This window comes from Epinephelus lanceolatus, chromosome 6 (assembly GCF_041903045.1).
Source record: "Epinephelus lanceolatus isolate andai-2023 chromosome 6, ASM4190304v1, whole genome shotgun sequence".
Lineage (NCBI taxonomy): Eukaryota > Metazoa > Chordata > Actinopteri > Perciformes > Serranidae > Epinephelus > Epinephelus lanceolatus.
Window position 1 is genome coordinate 6,953,405 of NC_135739.1, and position 22,304 is coordinate 6,975,708.

Sequence of the window (22,304 nt, forward strand, 5' to 3'; positions counted from 1 at the left end):
CAGAGCCAAGAGGAGGTGCAGAAGTCAGTTTTCTTTCAGTTTATTATAGGATTGTTGTCCATATAAACCAAAATTAGACTTCCTACCCGAGCTTTAATCATGCTAAAGAAATATTTTGCACTGATTAACTACAGGCTGGTGTGGCTTTTATGTTATTTTGATAGTAGACATTTAAACACACTTGAAATAATCAGCCTTAGAAATTCTCCATCTTTCTGAAACGCACACTGACTCAGCACTTGTTTTATATCTGTGTGTCCGACTAAGATAGAGACCGTCCTGATAAATTTACTGTGATGATGATGATGATGATATTTTCTCACTGTATATAATAGATAAATAAATTGTTTATGATTCATTGTCAGTAAAGCACACTGGTGTCTTTCTTTAACATAACTGATGTGTTTATGGTTTTTCCCCAGATGTGACACATTTGAAGTTCAGGCTGACATTTAGTAATTTAGTTTATACTGCCACTGTTTGCTTCTGTGTTGTAAACAAACCCGATGACCTCACCGCTGAATGGTGTCAGGCTCCATTTGCTTTGCAGATGAAGATGTTTAGCCCACATAATAGGTGACGAGGGAGTCATCACTCCGCCTAAATCGACCCCAAGAGTGAGGGAGTCTATAATTGGTGAATAATGCATAGTTTTTGTTTCAAGGTCTGGGCTGAACATTTTGCACTGAAAATTAAATGACACTTCAGAAGTCACTGTGTAGACTTCGGTTATTTTTCTCCTCTCACCATAAAGCAATGTTTCTGTCTTACTGCTCTGATGCAACTCCTCTCTTTACTTTGTGCTGAACGTTGTTTCAGGATGCCAAAGTAAGTGCTTCTTTTTCTTTCTGCCACAAGCTGCCAGTTTCCCTGAACACTGTCTGTTGTCATTTATGATTTCTGGCACATTAGCGTAGACACACGCCTTTCACAGCAGACATGTCTCTTCATAATATTAATGGTGGCTGCGTTCCATTTAGCTAACCCAGTTCCATGGTCCTGGTACTGTGCATGCTCCCTCACTGACATGGCTTACTGGGACTAAATGGGTTGGAACCACCATTAATGTTATTTGCACCTGAGCCTCTCCTACTTTGACAAGGATCTACTTGTAGAAGAATTCACACTAATTGCTGTCTCAAAATCCCAAATATAAGTGTTAAATTTGGAAGGTGAACTGAACTAAAGAGCTCGTTCATTCACGTGTCAATTTGATTTAAATTTAACATATAAAATGTTGATTAATGCAGCTTTAAAGGAACCTTGTGGAGTTTTTGACCACCAGTAGCGCCATGGAGCAACGTTGGTGGGCAGAGGTGTAGACTCGAGTCACATGACTTAGACTTGAGTCAGACTTAAGTCACACATATGATTACAAATTTGAGGTGACTTGGACGTTAACAGCAGTGACTCATGACTTCACTTGGACTTGAGACTTTTGACCTGAAAATACTTTGCCACTTGCTGCAAAATTTCCATGAGGCATGGTGCACTTTACTTTTAAACTCAGGTTTTTAACTTAGTTCTTTGTTTCTGCTTATATATTTATTTATTAATTTTTCGTAAAATCTACCTTAAATCTAATTTTAGCATTGTTTTGTGTGAAGGGAGACTGGCAATTATTAATTTCATTATACATTGTAAACTGCTGAGTTTTTCTTGTGCATATGACTTGAAGCTCAAAGATTTAAAAAAAAAAAAAGTAATATAAAGTGTGCTATTTAAAAGTGTACCGCTTGTAAATTCTAGTTCCTCTAATTTCCTGACACAAATAATGTTACGTACAAAACTGTGCATCAAAAAACAAATTGCAGTATGCAAAATGTGTGAGTGGAAAAGTACAGACAAAGATGTCATTTGAAGCAAATATTAACATAGTTAGCAAGTTGATGTTTAGTTAACATTAGCTTAGCAGCTAAGTAACTTTTAGAATAACTTGTCTTGAAAATGAAATGCAACATTAAATCACATTCATGATTTTTGTAAATTTGATAGTGGCATCACATTTGTGAAAGAGCACATTGTGACTCGTTTAGGACCTGAAACTTGAAGTTTAGGAATTGGGACTTGCCTGATTCGACTCGAGACTCTTCTCCAGACTTAACTTGGGGCTTGATTTGAAAGACTTAAGACTTACCTGTGACTTAAAAACAATGACTTGGTCCCACCTCTTTTGGCGGGTCACTGCTGTGTTTTTTTTGTCATGCATGAGCATGTGAGTGGCAAATACATTAGGCGACAGTAACACACAGTAAAACAGCGGTACACCTGTTAGACGAGCAAGAAGAAGACTGCAAGCTAGCAGAGGTGGATGTAAATAATGAACAGGTTGAAACATTTAAAAAACAAACAAACTAAAACTAATAGCATTAATTCCCAAACATTAAAAATTGAAGTTAAGACTGTAATTGGTTCCTCACTACAAGCCTCCCTTTTCACTTAATATGTAATCGATTCAATGTCAGTATAACAAAAAGTTGATTACTACAGCTTAAAATAAAAGGGTTACTTTGGTATTTTTCAGCCTGGACTCTATTTTCCCATGTTTTTGTGTCTAACTGACTGATGGAGACAACACTGTCAGAGTGGAGCCCACACTGTAACTAACTGCACTCCCTGACGAAATATTATGATATTTTTGGAGAAATTAAAGAGTGATTCCAGAGAGAAGCAGACAGAGGGGTCTTCAGTCTGTGTTTGAAGGATATATCCAGGATGTCAAACTGACTCAGCAGCAACAACAGGTTAAAAAGACAAAGATAGTTAGAAGCTAAAGCCGAACTATAGGCTACAGATCACAGTGTAAAAGTGAACCACCACATCACTGTTGATCGCCACACAAGACAATGAATATAAAGGGAAACTTTGCTGATATTGAACCAGCTGTGTGGCATCACAGTGTGTGCATGAACAGTGTTTAGCTTCACCCCCTGCTGCCAGCACCTGGACCTGCGCTGCTGGACGGGCAGTGATCTCTGGGGGAAGTCAAACAACGTTCATCTGCACACGCTGCGATGACACATAGCTGGTTCCCTTCACTGGTTACTGTACAGCAGGGTCGGTCTTTGTTTCACTGTTATGACCATTAAAAAGCAAAAGCAGCATGTGTATACATTCAGTAGGCTGTATCTTCAGTAGCTAGCTAGCTAACCCTACACTTTCCAGGGTTTGATTTTGGTTTTGGAACAGGGAAGAAACGTATATCTTTTTCCAACCTCTCCAGGTAACGAGTATCATTAATACACGATGTGCCCCAGGCACAACATTTAGCTCCAAATCCACAACACTGAAATCTGAAACGACTGCATTAGAGTCAATGGAGCACAGCTGTGTTGTTGTCGGACCCTGGTCTGAGCCGGCCTGATGCTACACTATTATTGGCCAGTCTGCGTCCGGGGCGGGACTTGGCAAAGGGTCAGTTTTGTCAGACACATATAATAATAATCTGAACATGTCAGTAGTAAAAACAAGCATTTTTGGTAGCCTTAAATTGTAGGTGCACAATTGCCCCTATTGGTTGCATTGCAGCCTGTGTCGGCTGCAGTGCTCTCACTCAATACTGGATCAATTTCAAAAACTGTTGTTTCTCGTAGACGCTTAGACACAAAATCATGGGAAAATAGGGTCTAGGTTGAAATATACTGACATTACCCTTTAAACAGTGAATTGTAGCATCAAATCCCATAATATAAATGTAGAATTTGGCGGGTGAACAGCGTCATGGGTTCTTTCGTATGAGCCAACCATGTCACCTTACATATTTGTTTGTTTCAATATAGATTCAGTGTTAATATAAAGAATGATTCATGCATCTTTAATAACTAATTACAGCATTAAAATCCCAAATAATAATTCAGAATATGTGTAAAATTTTAGACTGTTTGCACAGAGCCAACATCAGACTGGTTACCATGTCAGTGAAATATTCCCCACAGCTACTGCTGTTGAGACAGTGTTGACATTTTACCAGATAGAACATGTCCTCACTGTGTGGGTGTTTGTGTGTGTGTGCATGTGTGCACATTTGAGTAACGCTGTCATTGTTGTTGAAGTCTGCTGTAATCGGTGTGTGGGGTGTCGCTCACTGAGCACTTCACTGGAGCTGTGGTTCCTCTCTGTCCCTCCACAGGAAGCAGAGACCCCGCGCAGCGTGCTGGAGGAAATTGGACTGACATAAACATGGTCCTCATCGTCATCCACTTGCCACACACATGCTTCATCTGCCAGCTGCTGTATGTAGCCGATAACAACTCCAATTCACCTTTCAGTACACACACACACACACACACACACACACACACACACACTCACACTCTGCCTTTGTTTTCTACTTTTTTTCTGAGACAATGTAGCACTGTTTGGGCATTTCCTACTGAGTTATTTATTTTTCCTGTGTGATGACATTAACTGTTTCAAAGGGAAAATGCAGCATAGTTAAGGTTTTTAGTCCAAACCAAGATGCTGTACTGAGTGAACTGCTTGAATTTGATTTGACCAAAGCTGATGTGATCGCTGTATTCTGTGCAGTATATTTAAGTATTTCAGATCCACTGCTGAGTTTTAAATGTGTGTCAGATTTATAGAATAGGATATATAATGTAAAGGGAAGTCAAAAGTATTACATTAACAGAACCAAAGAGTTATGTTTTATCTGCGTTGTGATTATCATGAACTTGACCGTGTTTCAAGCACAGCATATTTGGCATTTGAGATATACCCACTGTACTTACACTGTAATGCACCGCTGCAGTCTGATGTGAAATGACGAACTGGTTTAAAGACAGAAAATGCTGTATGTCATATAAATATGGAGAGTATTCTGAGTTCACAGGCCATTAATACAGAGTCCCACTTAAAGGGTGAGTTTGATAATCTTCAACCTAGATCCTTTTCCCATGTTTTTGTGTTTAAGTGTCTAATGGGAACAACAATTTTTAAAATAGGTTCAGTATAGAGTGAGAGCGCTGCAGCTGGGAGCTGCAAAATAGGCTGCACCACTAGTGACCCAGTGTTTACACCGCAAACTGTACTCTTAAAGTGATAGTTCAAGTTTTTGGACATGAAGTTGTGTGAAACGCGTCACTACTGTCAATGAGCCTCCTGCTCTGAGAAATGGCCCGTAGCTTACTGGAGAAAAAGTAGTTCTGAAGATGTACGGGGGACACATAACCAAAAGGTGCAGGTAAGGTAAAATGGTGCAAACAGCTGTGGGAATAAAAACATCACCGGCTCCCAATTCCATCGGTTTCCTGTTACAGATGTAACCCGTAGGCAACTTTGGCTTGTGTCAATTGGGATGAACCTCGCTACCAAGCCGGCGAGGGTCAAGCAACTGCACGTATGTCAGGCTCACTTCAGCTGCCCACAGATCCCGACGGACAGAGAAAACGCAATTTCCGCACTGCTGTGCCCAAAGAGATATATATTACCTAATACCAGTCTATATAACGATGTCTGTAACTGATTGTCTGTAAAACAAAATGTTTGATTGAACTAATAGCCTGTTGTGTTGTGGAGAGTACATTATACGCGCCTCGTTTTACCGTCAGCATTTACTTTATTATATTAGGCTAACTGCTAAATCCATGACATGAGTAATCAATCACATAGAAATGTGAATTCATATGTGATTACGACCAGTCTCTGCTTTGTTCTGGTGGTGGGTTAGCCAAAGTTGCCTACGGGTTACATCTGTAACAGGAAACCGATGGAATTAGGAGCCGGCGATGTTTTTATTCCCACAGCTGGAGAAATCACAAGTACCATTTTGGTATTCCTCTGTTTACCTACAGCAGCTGACGAGGGTGTGTCGTGAGCCGGTGTTTGCGCTGTAGTAGTAGGTATATATAGGGCTAGTACATCTTTTCCTCACTAATAATAGCCTACTGGTTCTCTGTTGGAAACAGCCGATGAAGTTTTCGTTAGCCATTGCTATCCTGCGCACCTGCACGGCGTGGTGATGAACTGTCTGATTGATTTCTGTTGGCGTGTTGTCTTGCGGGCCTGCACGGCGGAGTGATACTGGCCAGAAAATAGTCCCGATTGATAGCAAGGTCTGACGTAATGCGGGGATGTTTTAAAATTATTGAAATAGTCTAACAAAACACATGCATACTTTTTTTGTAGCTTAAAACCTTTTGGTTATGTGTCCCCCGTACATCTTCAGAACTACTTTTTCTCCGGTAAGCCACGGGCCATTTCTCAGAGCAGGAGGCTCGTTAAGAGTAGTGACACCGTCACATCAGAGCTACAGATGGTCAGCGTTTCACACAACTTCATGTCCAAAAACCTGAACTATCACTTTAATGTGGGCGGGGTTGTTGTCACTCACTGCGCCGCCCAGCACTCACTGTTTTTCCTCCTTTATTTGTCTGATATTATCTAATTATATTATCTTATCTTATTATATTATCTGACAGATATTTCTAAACACTGATACTTTCTCCCTCTGTCAAAAAGTCTTAATCCACACGACCTTCTTTTTGCAAAATATCTCTAGATGGAGTCTGGTGGCATTGGCAATGCAATTTTGGGGCTGTTTCTGTTTAAACAAAAAGGATCTTACTCTTTAACGAAAATGTCTGTCTCTGTAGGAATGCTCTCTGTAAGCTGTCAGACAGAATAATAATTTGGGCCTGTCAGTGGCAAAAACAGGCACTTTTAGAAGATGCACAGACATGCCTCGAGTGGTTACATTGCAGCCTGTTTTGCTGCTGTCGGCTGTAGCGCTCTCAATTTGAAAACATTTCAAAAAACATTGTTCCCATTATTCAATTAGACACAAAAACACGGGGACATAGAGTCCAGGTTAAAAAAATATCCAAACTTACCCTTTAATGTTGTAAGCCACTTATTTTTAAATGAAAGAATCCTTTATTTAATTGCATTTGCATGCCAATACAATGTAGCAGGTAAATACACTGAGTTTATTTATGAATGTATTGTGTGCAGGAACTAAATCAACTGTTCTTTTTATTCATGTTTACTACTGTACTTTTCTTTTAGGGTTTTTTTGTGTGTTGAATAATTTTACGTAAACAAAGATGCAACAACAATTGCTGTTGTAAAGTGTCTAATCAGTGTTCTTAAGGCTAAATTTAAGATGCAGGATGTTTTCACTTAAAGGTGCATTAAGAGGTCTTGGTCCAAACAGGCTGAGAGACACTCAGTCCTGGAAATGTATCGCCTTATAAAGTTGTGGATAACGTATCAAACAATTACTGACAAATCCATCAGACATGATGCAACATTATCATCCCACTAGGAGCGTGTTGCTGGTTTAGTCCACACGTACACGGGTATTTTTTTAAATGTAGCTTTCTATATATTTTTTTCTTTAAAGTGCACACCAGTGTTAATTTGGTTGATGAAAAGTATGACAAACATTTTTTCAGCAATGAACTTTTTTCCATGTCGAAAATGAGACGATGACGAGCTAAAAGTATTCTTGATGATAAAAACTAAGACGAAATCTATGCTTCATTTTCCATTGATGAGACGAGGCGTAACAAAAATGTTTGTGGTGGACTATCGGACACTGAAAGCCAAGAACGGTTGTGCTTGTAAGTAACCTGAAATGCCACCTGAGCAACAGGCTGATAACTCCAGTAAATAGTCGGCACCAGGATGTTTCTCTAGCCAACAAACACACTCACATCAGAGCAGCGTCAGCCATTGGTGTGAATTCTGAGCTGTAATTCAGCAGTGAATAATCAGCCGTGTGTGTCTGACTGTGGATGGTGGAGCTGCTGAATGAATTTGTAGAGTTTGTTAGTTGCAGCAGTAGCTGTTAGCAGTTAGCTCTGCTCGTTAGCCGCTCAGCAGCCACCTGCTGCCTGACTTCACAGCTAATCTCTAGACTTGAGAAGGTTTCTGGTTTCTTAAACGTGTCACAACTGTAATGGAGAAATGCAAGTTTGGAAGTGTACAGATATTATGTGTAGTTGTAGAAAAAAAATGTCTAGATGAAGTTTTTATACAGCCATTTCATGCGATGGTGGACTTGACCAAAAAAGCGCTGACTCTATCATCGCTAACAGGACTTTTTTATGTTTATATATAAATGTACAGTTACCCTTCCACTTTATTGAGGAACAGAGGCGTCAGAATGCGCTACGAAGGTCACTGCTACATAATCTGACACTGAGGACACAGACCCTACTGGTAAAAACTTTTTCAAAATATTGGTTTGGCTTCAATTCTGCTTTTGCCTTTTTTATTTGGATGGAGTTTTTGTTGAAACAGTGCTTATGTGGACAGGAACAATGGAGGAAAACCCTGTTTTCAAAAAAATACCTGTGTACATGTGGACTGGGCCAAAGTGTATGGGTGTTAAACCAAAACAAAAGCCCATCCCAATACATCCTTTGCTCTGGCTACCACTTTGCTCTTACCCCTACGTTTGGTAGGTTCACATCTAGGGGGAGGAAGTACTGATTCTTGCTGGGATGAAAGAGATAGGGTGAAGTGTTAGGCCATCCAAACTGAGGTTTTTCAGAGGCACACTTGATGGCTGTAGCCTTTGAGCATCAAAAGAAAACCGACAACTGTATTTTTGTCGTCAAAAAAGACTTAAAATTGCGATAACAATCATATTAGTTTAATGTTGTGTCAGTGTATTATATTCCTTTTCTTTATAACAAGAATAACTAAAGAAATTGCTAGTATGCCAATGTCTCGGTAGCTACCTAGCCAGCTAGCTAACTTATATTGTTATTGCTGATTTGTGCATGACAGTCCCACATTTTGACATATTTCCATGTCACATTCTTCCCCTTTGATCCCATATGACGCTTGAAATTTAGCAAATGTCCAGCAGCGAAGTTACTGTAGTTGTTATTGCTCCGCTAATATCAGTGCAGACTGGCAGGGTAGGAGCACAGGTTGCTAACGTTAGCCTGCAGAGCACAGCTAATGGCCTGGTAATGACTTGTTTGATCAATTGATAGTGTAATTGACAGCGAAACTGAGGTCACCACCAAAGAAGACGGCATGTCTACTGCAGTGGTGAGGCCGCCAACACTTGTTGTGTCTATTTACGTAAACACAAGCATAACAATGATGTATCAGGGTCTGGAGGGTTGTTCCACTACCCCGTGTAGCACGATGTGATTTTGCCAAGTAGGACATGCTCCTGGATCAACAGCCCAAATGCGTTTTAGGACCAACATTGCATCAACCAATCTCAGCCCTCTGACATCATCAGTGTGCTGCTCTTGTGGTTCTTCCAAAATTCCTTTGTGCTTCTTCAGAGCTAAGCTAGTTTTAAAAATTGAAGTTAGTACAGTTGAACAAAATCCTCAGCAACATTGAACAAAAAACATTTAAGAAGCTGCGGGGTTAGCGAGTTAGCTTGCTAACTAGATAGGCTATGCTAACAAGTAAGCTTGCTGATAGACCAGAATATTAGCAAGTTAGCTTGCTAAGTATGTTGGCTATGCTAACAACTAAGCTTGCTAGTAGGCTGGAATATTGTTCAGTAACAGAGAGTTAGGATAAATTAACATATTTTCCCTCCTTTTTTCCATGTTGACTGGGATAGATTTGGTTAGATTTATCCAGGACCATCATCATCATTACGCTGATCCTGGATCATTTGTTTATGTCGACATCAACATAGCAGTGATGGTCCTGAAACAACATCAGCGATTCTATTCAGAATCAACATGGCAATGATGTTTGAGAGCAGCATGAACACATTATCCAGGGTCAGCGTGACAGTGATGGTCCTGGATCAACCTAAACAAATGATACAGGATAAAGATGATGATGATGATGATGATGGTTCTGGTTCCACAAACAAATTATCCAGGGTCAACATGTCGATCATGGTCCTGGATCAACACAAGTCTGCAATCTTGCAAGAAAATTGTTTTGAATTGGCTCATAAAAAGGACGGCAAATGTGTCCTTTGCAGGTAGCCAACCTAGTTAGATTAGATTAGATTAGATTAACTTTATTGTCCACTTTACTGGAAAATTGTCTTTGGCTACTCCAACATTAAGTTACATTACAAACAAAGGCACAAGGCACTTCCCACAATACATCACAAAACAATTGTGCAAATAGACAAGAAATACCAGCAGATGAATGGTATAGCAGGTGACAATATAAACCAGATAAAACACTTAAAATTCTTAGCAAGCTAAGGGGGCGATCACACAGAAATGAGACACTAGAGACACGGACGCTTCAAAGACGCTTGAAACACTGGAAGCGCTTATTCAATGCATGCTAGCTACTGGCGTCTGATGCTCAAAAAGTTGAAAATATTTTAACTTTCCAGCGTCTACGCGTGTCTAAAAACGTGTCTACAAAAACGCGCGTCTAAAAGATGCAGTAAAAACGGCCGTCTAAAAAGACGTTTGAACGTCGGTCAGACGCGCCGTATCATAGGAAAACAATGGTTTTACTGGCGTTGCGTTTTCTGGGGTTTCATCTCGGTGTGATCACTCCCTGACTCGCTAACCCTGCAGCTGCATAAATGTTTTTTGTTTAATGTTACTAAGGATTTAGTTTAATTGCACTAACTTTAATTTGTAAAACTAGCACACAGGAGCAGCACACTGATGATGTCAGAGGGCTGGGATAGGTTGGTCCAGGAATGCGATGTGGGATGTTGATCCAGGAGCATGTCCTACTTGACAAAATTATGTTCTGCACCTCTGGTAACTGTTTGAGGGGCACTGCGGCACTTGAAAACGAGGGGTAGGGGTAAAAAATATGAAAAGGAATTGGGCCAAAGAGTGCAGGTCTGCAGGTCTGCAGGTTCCTCACTCCAAACCACCCCTTTCACATAGCGTGTTCATCTGATGTAATATTGATGAATGCAGCTTTAACTTTACACATTATGTGCATCACAGAAATACATTATGGAGTAGGTGTGATTTTGTGTAAAAATACAGCAGATGAAAGAATTTATTTAGAGATGGATGAACTGGGAGCAAACTATAAATCACAGTTTCCCTCTTTGTCTCCTCCGTATTAAACAGTGTTTATATTTAATAACAAGAGTGTGTTAATCATACAGACCTCTGATCAGTGTGACGATTTAAAGTTGGAAGTGTTTGGCTTTATGACAACACAGCCGTTTCACTGTCTACCCCACATCGGTAGAGATTTAATATAAAAAACAAAGAAGCTTTGGCCAAATGTGACATACTGTACAGCATGTAAACTACCTATTTACTACTGTGACTCTGAGAAAAAGAGCTTAAGTGACCATGCATATTATAGCAATAGTGTCATAAATCATAGCGTTTTTTTATGAGCCAAAACTAAAAATAGTTTCCAGCCACACAGAAAAAACACAGACACATAAAATGCCTTGGACACAGAACTGTACAAACATCATATAAAACGGCAATCTTTCTGTATTTAATGTTCATGTTGTTCAGCATGTACATTTTTAAAAAGGTGGTATTGTTGCTTAAACCAAAACTTAAAATGTTTTTTTCTGAACTACTCACTATTTTTTTGTTGTGCATTTTGCAACTTCTGTATGTATAACAGACACGCTGAAATATCTTCCTATTATCACTTTTATATAACTTTAAAAAAGCATTTTCATGTCTAATTTATTGTGTTTCTCAGACCTGTGATTGACTGAACCTGTGTGTTGGTGAGTACAGTAGTTACAGCACGAGTGTATTTCATTACTGGACTTGTGTTTACGTGCAGAGGATACATTGTGTAGTTTGCTGTTGTGGTGTTGGAGGTGGATAAAAGAGGAGGAAGGTCATGTTTTCCTGTCAAGTTCAGCAATAAAGATACAATACTCCAGCTGTGCCGTCACAGACCGCTTGTTTCCTTTCATTCATTCTCCACTCGTCACTCGATGACTGTTTTAGTGATGAAAAAGTGAATGTGTCTCAGACATTTACTCAGATGTGTAAAAGTCAGCTCAGTGTGTATCAGAGAAAGGCTTTCAAAAAGATTCCCTCTGGTTTGATATGATTATGCTTCATATTTCCTGGTCACTCACTGACATTTTTTTATGCTTCTGCACCAGCGAGGACGGAGGCATTATGTTTTTGGGTTGTTCGTCAGTCCGTCCGTCTCTCCCATTCTTATGAATGCAGTATCTCATGAACACCTTCAGGGAATTTCTTCAAATTTGGCACAATTGTCCGCTTAGACTCATCGCTGAACTGATTAGATTTTGGTGCCCAGTGGTCAAAGGTCAGGCTCATCGTAACCTTGCGTCTGTCTCATTTTTGTAAACAGGACATCCCAAGAACACCATATGGCACAAACATCCACTTGGATTCAATGATGATGTCGGAGCCAGAATGTGTATTCAAGTCGTATTATTTGTTGAGGCTACACGTTCTTTTGATCACTTTCATTTCCAGTAGGAATTGACACAAGTGTGGGTGTGGATTCACATTAGAGGGAGAGTTTTTGGCTCCGTTATTTTCTGATGACCGTAATCATAATCACGTAATATTTCATCTCACTTTGCTTTAGTAATCCCAGTTGTTTGTTAAATAAACCACCATAAACGCATCTTTGGACTGCAGTATGGACTTCTTTGAACGAGCCACAGTTAAGAGCCTACATTGCTACAGATGAGCTCATTAAATTTTGGTGGTCAAAGGTCAAGGTCACTGTGACCTTGCATCTGTCTCATTCCTGTGAACATGATATCTAAAGCCTGGCTAACACTGTGCGACTCTGGGCTGTCCCGGACGAAAGATGACCAGCGTGAAATCTTTGGTGGTGGCTGTAAAACAGTGGTCCTATACGTCGCACAGTGAGGGAGGTTCAAGGATGGCTGTTGTCACAGTCTCGCGATCAAAGGCAGCTTGGGATAAAATTCTGACAGTGTCATAAATATGGGATGACAATTTCTCAGTGTGACTGTCAATATGACCTATATCTTCTCACCAACCAATAGAAATGCAGCATGAAGTGACGCACTGGCGCTAAACCCAAACAAACAGACAGACGGATAGCAGCTCGTCATGGAGGCAAAATGCGTTAAAGAAATGTGTGGGATTCCAGCAAAGAAGAAAACCTTGTGGAGTTATGGCAGCAGAGGCATTGTCTGTCTGATGTGTCCTCCGGCTCTGACCATGATCGCGTCAAGGAGGACGAAACATGGAAGGAAATAGCAGCGGAGTTGCAGCTGCCAGGTGAGACACCTAGTGAGCTACGTTACAGTTTTATATATGTCAGATGCAGCGTTGTATTAAAAAAACAACTTAATAAGCTCACATGTACTAGCGTAAGAAAAAGTCAACACGTTTCAGACAGTAATAAATGAAGTTTTAATGAAAATGTAACACTACACTGAGGTCTGCATACACAGTAAATATAGACATTAAACACACTGTGGGTTTTGGTTTATTTTCCTGAATGAATTCTGGTGTAAACAGAAAGCTTGTGTGAGCTGACGTCTCCTCAGTCTGCATTATATCAGCCTCTACAGTACATGAGAGCATGTGGAGACAATGCATCTGATCACATACAAATATATATGTTCAGTCATACATGTTATTATTTAGAAAAAATACACAGGTATGACGCACACTGTGTTTTACATTTTACACCATAATGTACTTTCAACAGGCTTCAAAAAGTTGTTTCAAATAGGCTGTTGCTTATTAGCAAACATTATAGCATCATTTCCATTTACAAAAAAAAGAGGTGGCTCAGTCATAGGATAGAAAATATACTGGTAACATGAACTTCCTCTGGAAGTGAAATATCATATTTTAATAGATTAAATATGCAAAAATGCATCTTTAAAGCGAGACTATGTAGCTTTTGACAGCTCATTCTTCTTCTACCAAAACTAACAGTTAAAGGGGATGTGTTATGCTTTGCTGTATTTTATGATATATATATAATGTCACAGTGCCAGGTGTACGTAATAAACATGGCATAAGTTCAAAGAATGAGGTAAATGTATGTAAAATTAGCCCTGTAAGCAAAGACCTCAGGTTCAGACTGTTCTGAATACTCAACGCACCCGACTGCAAGCGTTTACATCACATGTTGTTAATTTCTCCCCGATTGCAGACCATATTCGTGCTGGAACATTTCCGATTGTATTTAGAAGCTTTTATTTTTGATTTTTCATAATAGAAAGTTTAGCTAAACTCTGTTACAATTTCTCCCCGGCTGCAATGACGATGCAGACACGCTGAGGTTATTTGAATTGTGCTACAACACAACGTTGTAGTGAATAAATATGAGGCCAAACAGAGCAATAATCCACTTTATACATTTGCTATATATTCATGACGTGATTCACCCTATAAGTAACAAGATGTCAAGATTACTCTCACCCTAACCTTAACAGCCTCTCTTTTAACCTAGCACTTCATTGCTAGCTAAAAGCTAATTTAGCATTTTCTTGAGGGCTTCCACTTTGGGACTGAAGGGAGCTCATTGTGGACTCATGGTGGCAGCTATATCTACTTGTTAAGGCTGCGGAAGACCTGTTAACACTGACCAATCAGAGCAGACTGGGCTTTTTCGGGATGGGGCCTTAAAGAGACAGGCACTACAACAAAGCAAATGTTTAAGCACAGACAGTAGGAGGAAAATAAAGTGTTTTTTGAGCATTAAAACATGTAAACTGTAGGGGTGGGAATCACCAGAGGATCGACGATTTTGAATATGTTTCAATATATTGAGTATTGGGGTAAATTATATTGTAATATATTGTGATTTATCATAATTTTTCAACCATGAATTATGTCCCCAAAGGAAAACTTGGTCAACATCTGTCTTCTCTTATAGGATAAAATTTTCAGTCGGTTCATCTCACTTCAGTCATTTTTTTGCAGCAGCAACATGTATGTAGTGAAGTGACAAAGCATGATCAGCAGCTGATTATGTTATTCTAGCAGGATACCTACATTTTAAGTTGTATTTGTAATATTAATAATCTATATAATAAAATAATTGATTCTTGGCACTATGTGACAATATGATATTGCCACACAAAAGTATCGCGATACTATGCTATATAGATTTTTCCCCCACCTCTAGTAAACACGTTTTAGTAGAAACCCAAAAGACAAGTATGAACGTGAACATGAGCATAACAGGTCCTGTTTATATTCAATTAACAAATGGACAGTTTCAATAAACTCACTGGTTTTGGTGCTACAGCTTGGTACTCAAATCTAGTTTGACCATTAGCTTATGGAGGCTAATGTTAGCTACTGGAAGCAAACTTCAGGCAGATATTACTGTGCAAGAGACACCGCTGAGTCAGTATGCTGATATTGTGACTCCTCTCTACTCTACATTTACCATTATCCTGTAATTACCACTTGAGTCAACAATGGCCACTGTCAGCAAAAGTTTCATAGTCTCGCTTTAGTTCCCGAGGCCAAGTCTGAGGCAAAGTTTCAGCCCTCTGTGGAGGTGTACCTCAGTATCACATTATGAACTTGAGATGTGGGACAGTATCTCTTCTTTACAATACTAAATATTTACTCATAAAACTTTCAGGCCACAGAAATAGTACAGTGAACTGTTAGACGATCAGTGGTGTTTCTGCATCTTGAGAGTTCTTAGAGGACCGATACAGCGATGAATCATCCCGCTGGGAGCATTAAATCTGTAATCATGAGCTGTTTCTGAATTTAAAATGTGTCCTTCACACACTTAAGGCTGGTGGAGCTCGTCTAAGTGTTCTTACTGTCCTCCATTAGCATCTCTTCAATCTCCCTGTCCCAGTTGTCATCACGGTTCTCATTATCAGCCAACACGTCGTACTCCTGAAGCTCCTCCTGCAGCTCTCTCTCCCAGTCAGGAGTCTCCTCTGAAAAACACAATGTTGAGTCACATGTTGAACTCTGATAAACAAAATGACAACCCAGCTCAACAACAACAACAAAAAACGTACCCTGATGAGTGCTTTTTTGTCCCTTCTTGTCCAGCACCAGCTGTTCCATCTCTTTGCGTAGGTCGTCCTCATTTATCTTGCAGGAGTCAAAAGCATCACTCACGAATTCAGACACAGGCGGGCTGGTGGAGATCTCTTCGTCTTCCTTTCAGAGCAGGAACAAAAAGAGGTCACACTCTCGCCACATTCATTTTAGTCCACACTCTTATTTTTTGGGGGGCGTTTTATTTTATTCTTTGAAAACAGGCAGCCTACCTCCCTGGACTTTGGTTTGGTGCTGCAGACAGCAGGAGTTTTCCGTTTAACTACATCTGCAAAAGAAAAGGTTCTGACATTACCTCTTAAGAATATTATACAAAAAGGTCCTATTCATGCTTTAAAAATAACAAGAACATTGCACACTAATCTATAATATTTTTCTGACTGCTGCAGGAGCAGTATACAACATTCAAAACATTGATATAGCAGCAAACCACTGTTTGCTATGGAAAGATACAGTGGAGTTTCCTGAGAATGAAGTCGCTCTAACTCTGCGTGTTTTTTTAATCCGAGCTTCTTTAGTGCTGTCATAGAGTTAGCGTTAGAGTTATCTGCTAGATTCAGGCTTGGCCACCTACATGCTGAAAACCGTGTGCATATGCTCTGTATTTTCCATAAAGCCCCGTTAAAGGGGAACGCCACCTAAATTAATAACTCCAGTATGTTATTTTGATGGCCGAGGGAAGCTGAATTAATACTGGTGAACATGAGCAACACTCTCTTAAAGCCAGACACCAGATGATGTCATAGAGTATAAAGTCTGGAGCTGCTCCATAGACACTAGCCCTTTTTAGGACGCATTCACACTGGCACTATTTAATCATTATATACTTTATTAATCCCCGATGGGAAATTCAATTTTTTTTTTTTTTTTGGTCCGCTTGAAAACGAACCCTGGTCCACTTCCACAGATAGTTCAGTTCGTTTGGAGTGGTGTGAACGCTCATTCGAACTCTGGTGCAGACCAAACAAGCGAACCCTGGTGCGCTTGAAAACTGGGGGGTCTCAGTTCACTTGCAAGTGGTCAGTGGTCGTCGGACAATACCGCCCCCAAATGAGCAGCTGTTGTAACTGCGTGACATTGTCCAGGCGGTTTGGTCCTCTTTAAAAAGTGCAGTGTAAAAGTGAACCAAACCAAATGAAAGTGTGAAATTTTTCTGCATTCCCCAACCAATCGAACCGAGTCCCCCGGACTATCCCTGGTGTGAATTCGCCCTAAGAAGCTCCTGGGCCTCATTGTTTTCCTAATTTGCTGACATTTACTGTATAGCTGCTGCTGCTCTTCTTCTTTGAGTTAGCTGCTGACTGCTATCAGCTACCTTTTGAATCTCTGGCGATGGGTCGCACACATAACACGTCTTCAAAGCATCACACCCATGCCAGAAATGATCCCGCCCTGCAGGCTATCCTGTTTGGACAGACGCCATTTCAGGTGCTGTTACTACCCCTGCTGCTGCCTTAGAGGCGAGACAACTCTGCCCCCCCCCCGCATTCTGCAATTATACCTATTATACAGAACGGCGAGGCGGCACAATGGCCTGATTTTGTGGACCCACAGATTGTTTGTTTTCTTTTTTAATACCCAAATAATTTTTATTCTATTAGTGTTCTCACTCTGAAATAGAAAATGTTCCCATATACTCGGAACATTTTCCTGGCTGCTCTCTGTGTCATCTGTCACGCCTTTTACAATTCATTGTCTGTGGAGCAGCTCCAGACTTTACACACTATGACATGACAAACAAGAGTTTTAGCTCTCTTTTTTTTGGACTTGGGGGAGTGTTGTTCATGTTTACCAATATTTTTGGATTGTCTAAGACCATAGGAATTAAATGTAGGAATTTTGTAAATGGCCATGGTTTCTCTTTCAGATTAAAACTAGGTGCTACACTACAATGTAGACGATACCCTTTTGATGAACAGTGTCGGGAGCGGTGCCAGTTTTCTCCCCGTCTCTCTTCTCAGCCGCCTGTTGTGCTGCGAGAGCTGTGAGCTGAGCTGACTGTTTTATCAAGGACACACGGTAGAAGTAATTCTTCCAGAAGACTTCTTCTTTCACTCTAAAAAGAACGACAAAGAGGAACAGGCTGTCAGCTCTGTGCTGGAATATAATATTTTTGTTTTTAATAAAGCACACTCTTATGCAGGGATGTACATGATGAGAACGCATTCAAAAGTATTATTCAAGTGTCACAACACTGACTGTTTGGGGACCAGATGGAAGCGCATCTTCCGAAGGAGCTCGTCTTCTTCCAACATCACCATGGCGACTGGATACATTTGCTCAAAGTCAAAGTGAAATTGCACCCCAGCGGGAGGATCTCGCAAAAAATTCCTTTTGTCCTGTCGACAAACGAGGCAATAAACTGAAGTGACACTTTACTCTGAATTATATTGATGCACAATTGAACTATTTTTCTGTGATACTCACAGCTGAGAGAGCCAAAATCTGCTGCTGTATGGTGTCCTCTTCATTATAACCAACCCATGGTGGCACAGCAGCACCTAGAGACAATGCCTGTAGTGACTGTACTGTAATACACTTAAATATCACAAATAGACACTTAATGTGTAAATTAACACACGTTTCAGTACTTACTAAATGTTTTAGATTTTTTCTCCTGAACAAATTTTTCCTGTTCTTTCTGGAATTCACCCAGAATGGTCTGAGGAGGAAAAACACATTATTCTTTAGAACAAAGTAGGAGGTGAAAAACTTAAAATTAAGGTGGAAGCTGATGTTTATCTACCTTATCAATAATTCCATTGATCTTTCCCTCCTCCACACTTTTCTTCAGGGTTTGTGCTGTTTCGACGACGGACTCGGACAGTTTCTTTGAGGCACTGCTGGCGAAATTATAAATGTAACCTGCAATAAAACAAATAAAACATACATTACTGGGGTTAGACGGATACTGCTACAGCAAAATGACGACACACCTTCTGCAAAGTCTGTATCACAACTAAGAATAGGGCCTATCCTGTCACGCTGCAACATCTCGATCTTATAATTCTTCATTTATTTATTGCATTATATAAGAATAATGACATGTTTAATTGTCAGGAAAACATATTGACCAATCACAGGCATTCAAATAATAATCCTTATGAGTGGACTGGTTGATATTGGTCTATAGGTCTCAGTTGCCCTTTGCTCTGTGAGTGATCCAGATTATCTAGCTGATCTTCTACACATAAACAGATTTTTATATATATATATATATATACATATACAGTACAGGCCAAAAGTTTGGACACACCTTCTCATTCAATGCATTTTCTTTATTTTCATGACTATTTACATTGTAGATTCTCACTGAAGGCATCAAAACTATGAATGAACACATGTGGAGTTATGTACTTAACAAAAAAAGGTGAAATAACTGAAAACGTTTTATATTCTAGTTTCTTCAAAATAGCCACCCTTTGCTCTGATTACTGCTTTGCACACTCTTGGCATTCTCTCCATGAGCTTCAAGAGGTAGTCACCTGAAATGGTTTTCCAACAGTCTTGAAGGAGTTCCCAGAGGTGTTTAGCACTTGTTGGCCCCTTTGCCTTCACTCTGCGGTCCAGCTCACCCCAAACCATCTCGATTGGGTTCAGGTCCGGTGACTGTGGAGGCCAGGTCATCTGCCGCAGCACTCCATCACTCTCCTTCTTGGTCAAATAGCCCTTACACAGCCTGGAGGTGTGTTTGGGGTCATTGTCCTGTTGAAAAATAAATGATCGTCCAACTAAACGCAAACCGGATGTGATGGCATGTCGCTGCAGGATGCTGTGGTAGCCATGCTGGTTCAGTGTGCCTTCAATTTTGAATAAATCCCCAACAGTGTCACCAGAAAAACACCCCCACACCATCACACCTCCTCCTCCATGCTTCACAGTGGGAACCAGGCATGTGGAATCCATCCGTTCACCTTTTCTGCGTCTCACAAAGACACAGCGGTTGGAACCAAAGATCTCAAATTTGGACTCATCAGACCAAAGCACAGATTTCCACTGGTCTAATGTCCATTCCTTGTGTTTCTTGGCCCAAACAAATCTCTTCTGCTTGTTGCCTCTCCTTAGCAGTGGTTTCCTAGCAGCTATTTGACCATGAAGGCCTGATTTGCGCAGTCTCCTCTTAACAGTTGTTCTAGAGATGGGTCTGCTGCTAGAACTCTGTGTGGCATTCATCTGGTCTCTGATCTGAGCTGCTGTTAACTTGCGATTTCTGAGGCTGGTGACTCGGATGAACTTATCCTCAGAAGCAGAGGTGACTCTTGGTCTTCCTTTCCTGGGTCGGTCCTCATGTGTGCCAGTTTCGTTGTAGCGCTTGATGGTTTTTGCGACTCCACTTGGGGACACATTTAAAGTTTTTGCAATTTTCCGGACTGACTGACCTTCATTTCTTAAAGTAATGATGGCCACTCGTTTTTCTTTAGTTAGCTGATTGGTTCTTGCCATAATATGAATTTTAACAGTTGTCCAATAGGGCTGTCGGCTGTGTATTAACCTGACTTCTGCACAACACAACTGATGGTCCCAACCCCATTGATAAAGCAAGAAATTCCACTAATTAACCCTGATAAGGCACACCTGTGAAGTGGAAACCATTTCAGGTGACTACCTCTTGAAGCTCATGGAGAGAATGCCAAGAGTGTGCAAAGCAGTAATCAGAGCAAAGGGTGGCTATTTTGAAGAAACTAGAATATAAAACATGTTTTCAGTTATTTCACCTTTTTTTGTTAAGTACATAACTCCACATGTGTTCATTCATAGTTTTGATGCCTTCAGTGAGAATCTACAATGTAAATAGTCATGAAAATAAAGAAAACGCATTGAATGAGAAGGTGTGTCCGAACTTTTGGCCTGTACTGTATATATATATATTTTTGCAATGGAAACAATTTTCTCCATAATATAGTCTGACTGACAGGGTGGAACTTAAAGACTATGGCAAACAAATTAACATCATGAAACATAAGTTAGAAAAGAAGCTGATTCCTCTGCACTGGGTAAACTGTAAAATAAAGCACATGTACCAAATGTCGTTGAGAAAAGGTCAAACACAGTATTTGATTGTTCATTATTCTGTGTTTATGTGATAAAGAAGACCTTAATCTAAGCTACAATGTCATACATGTGTTATAAACACTTTAAAGAATAGTGTGAGGAAGTAATTCATGGAGACATTATTGTTGTTGCACAGTAGGAATATGTCAGCACCATGAAGTCCACTACTTTATAAAGTTTATCAAACTTACCACTGAAGCCTTTAGCTTTCTGGAGAAGCTGAGGTTGTTCATCACCTTCTTTTCCAGCATTGATCGGCTCACTTTCTGCAGTCACAACAGTCGGTTTGTTTATGTCCTGATTCTTGTCTTCATTAACATCAACAACAGAGTCGTCTTCTTCTTTAACGGGGCCATTTTCGTTTTCTATCCCGAGCCAGGCTCCCCAGTTCCGAAACATACTTTAAACTGTTTGTCAATTAACTTATAATAAGCTCTTTAACATGCTCTAATGATCGATTACTGTGTTATATGTCGACTTTCCTGACAGTTTGAAACTACTAACTTCGGAGTGCTGGTGAAGCTGTTGACGTTTCACTGTTCAACCACTTCCGCGAATTGGTTAAGTTTGTCCCTGAAGTGCAACTGTACCCCAACAGGTTGTTATGGAAACGTACGCTAAGTTAATAGTTAGCTAAGTGGCTAAATAGCGGTTAGCTATCTGTTATACTTTAAAAGTAATGTCATAATATTAAAGTCTCAGCTTTGGGGTTAATGTGAGTTTATATCTGTACGTTTAAATTAAAGGAAAACACACTGCTCGTCCATCACTGTAGTTTGTATCAGACGCCACACAGGAACGGACTACAACAAACAGTAAGGACTACAAAAATAATATTATTGTTGACAGCCTGTTCTCCATTCAGATTGAGGAAACGGGCAGGTCAGTAACACTGCAGCACACTCACTAGACACAGCCTGTTACAATGGGTGCTACAGAGCTCTGAACACCAGAACAGTTTCCTTTCACAGGCAGTAACGTTAGTTTAATTAAATTTGCAGTAACTTGTTGGTAGTTCAACTAAATTCATGTTTGGATAGTGAATTAAATAGTTACATTATGTTTTTCCTCCTGTTTTTTTTGTGTGTAGATAACTACTACAAACAATTTGGGACCATAAAAGGAAAGGAATGATTTTTTATTCTTATTTTACTATTGCTTTTCTACTGTAACTGAACCCCCTTTGACCACAAGTAGTGGTTATTGGTATTTATAAACAAATGTTCCAAGAATTTATTGCATTCTATTTTGCAGGTGTGCCTGGCTATAAGAGTAATCCTGCTTGGTGCAATACCCCAACCTGTTTTTTGTAGGCAGATGTTCGACTGATGGATATTATCT

At 40.0% G+C, this 22,304-nt stretch overlaps 2 protein-coding genes across 4 annotated transcripts in view; one reads left to right on the top strand and one right to left on the bottom strand.

Annotated features, from left to right (window-relative positions):
• The window catches only part of LOC117254401 (AP-1 complex subunit sigma-2), a 52,142-nt gene that overhangs the window by 25,870 nt on the left and 3,968 nt on the right, over positions 1-22,304 (top strand). For 2 of the 3 annotated variants that reach the window (XM_033622702.2, XM_033622703.2), the window contains one exon: positions 4,130-5,105. The exons of the other annotated variant lie outside the window; for it this stretch is intronic. Coding sequence is in view for 1 of the 2 variants with exons in the window: in XM_033622703.2 (XP_033478594.1) it covers positions 4,130-4,177 (48 nt within the window). In the remaining variant the exon portion in view is untranslated. Of the gene's footprint in view, positions 1-4,129; positions 5,106-22,304 lie in introns of those variants that run through there. 3 annotated transcript variants of the gene reach the window in all.
• LOC117254508 (synapse-associated protein 1-like) lies at positions 13,253-21,515 on the bottom strand. Its single transcript, XM_033622869.2, has 9 exons — positions 21,155-21,515; positions 18,658-18,776; positions 18,507-18,573; positions 18,339-18,412; positions 18,111-18,250; positions 17,816-17,967; positions 16,124-16,179; positions 15,869-16,013; positions 13,253-15,784 (listed from the first exon to the last, which is right to left on the bottom strand). Exons 1-9 carry the CDS (start codon positions 21,360-21,362, stop codon positions 15,648-15,650), a joined length of 1,098 nt encoding a protein of 365 aa, XP_033478760.2. The 5' UTR covers positions 21,363-21,515; the 3' UTR covers positions 13,253-15,647.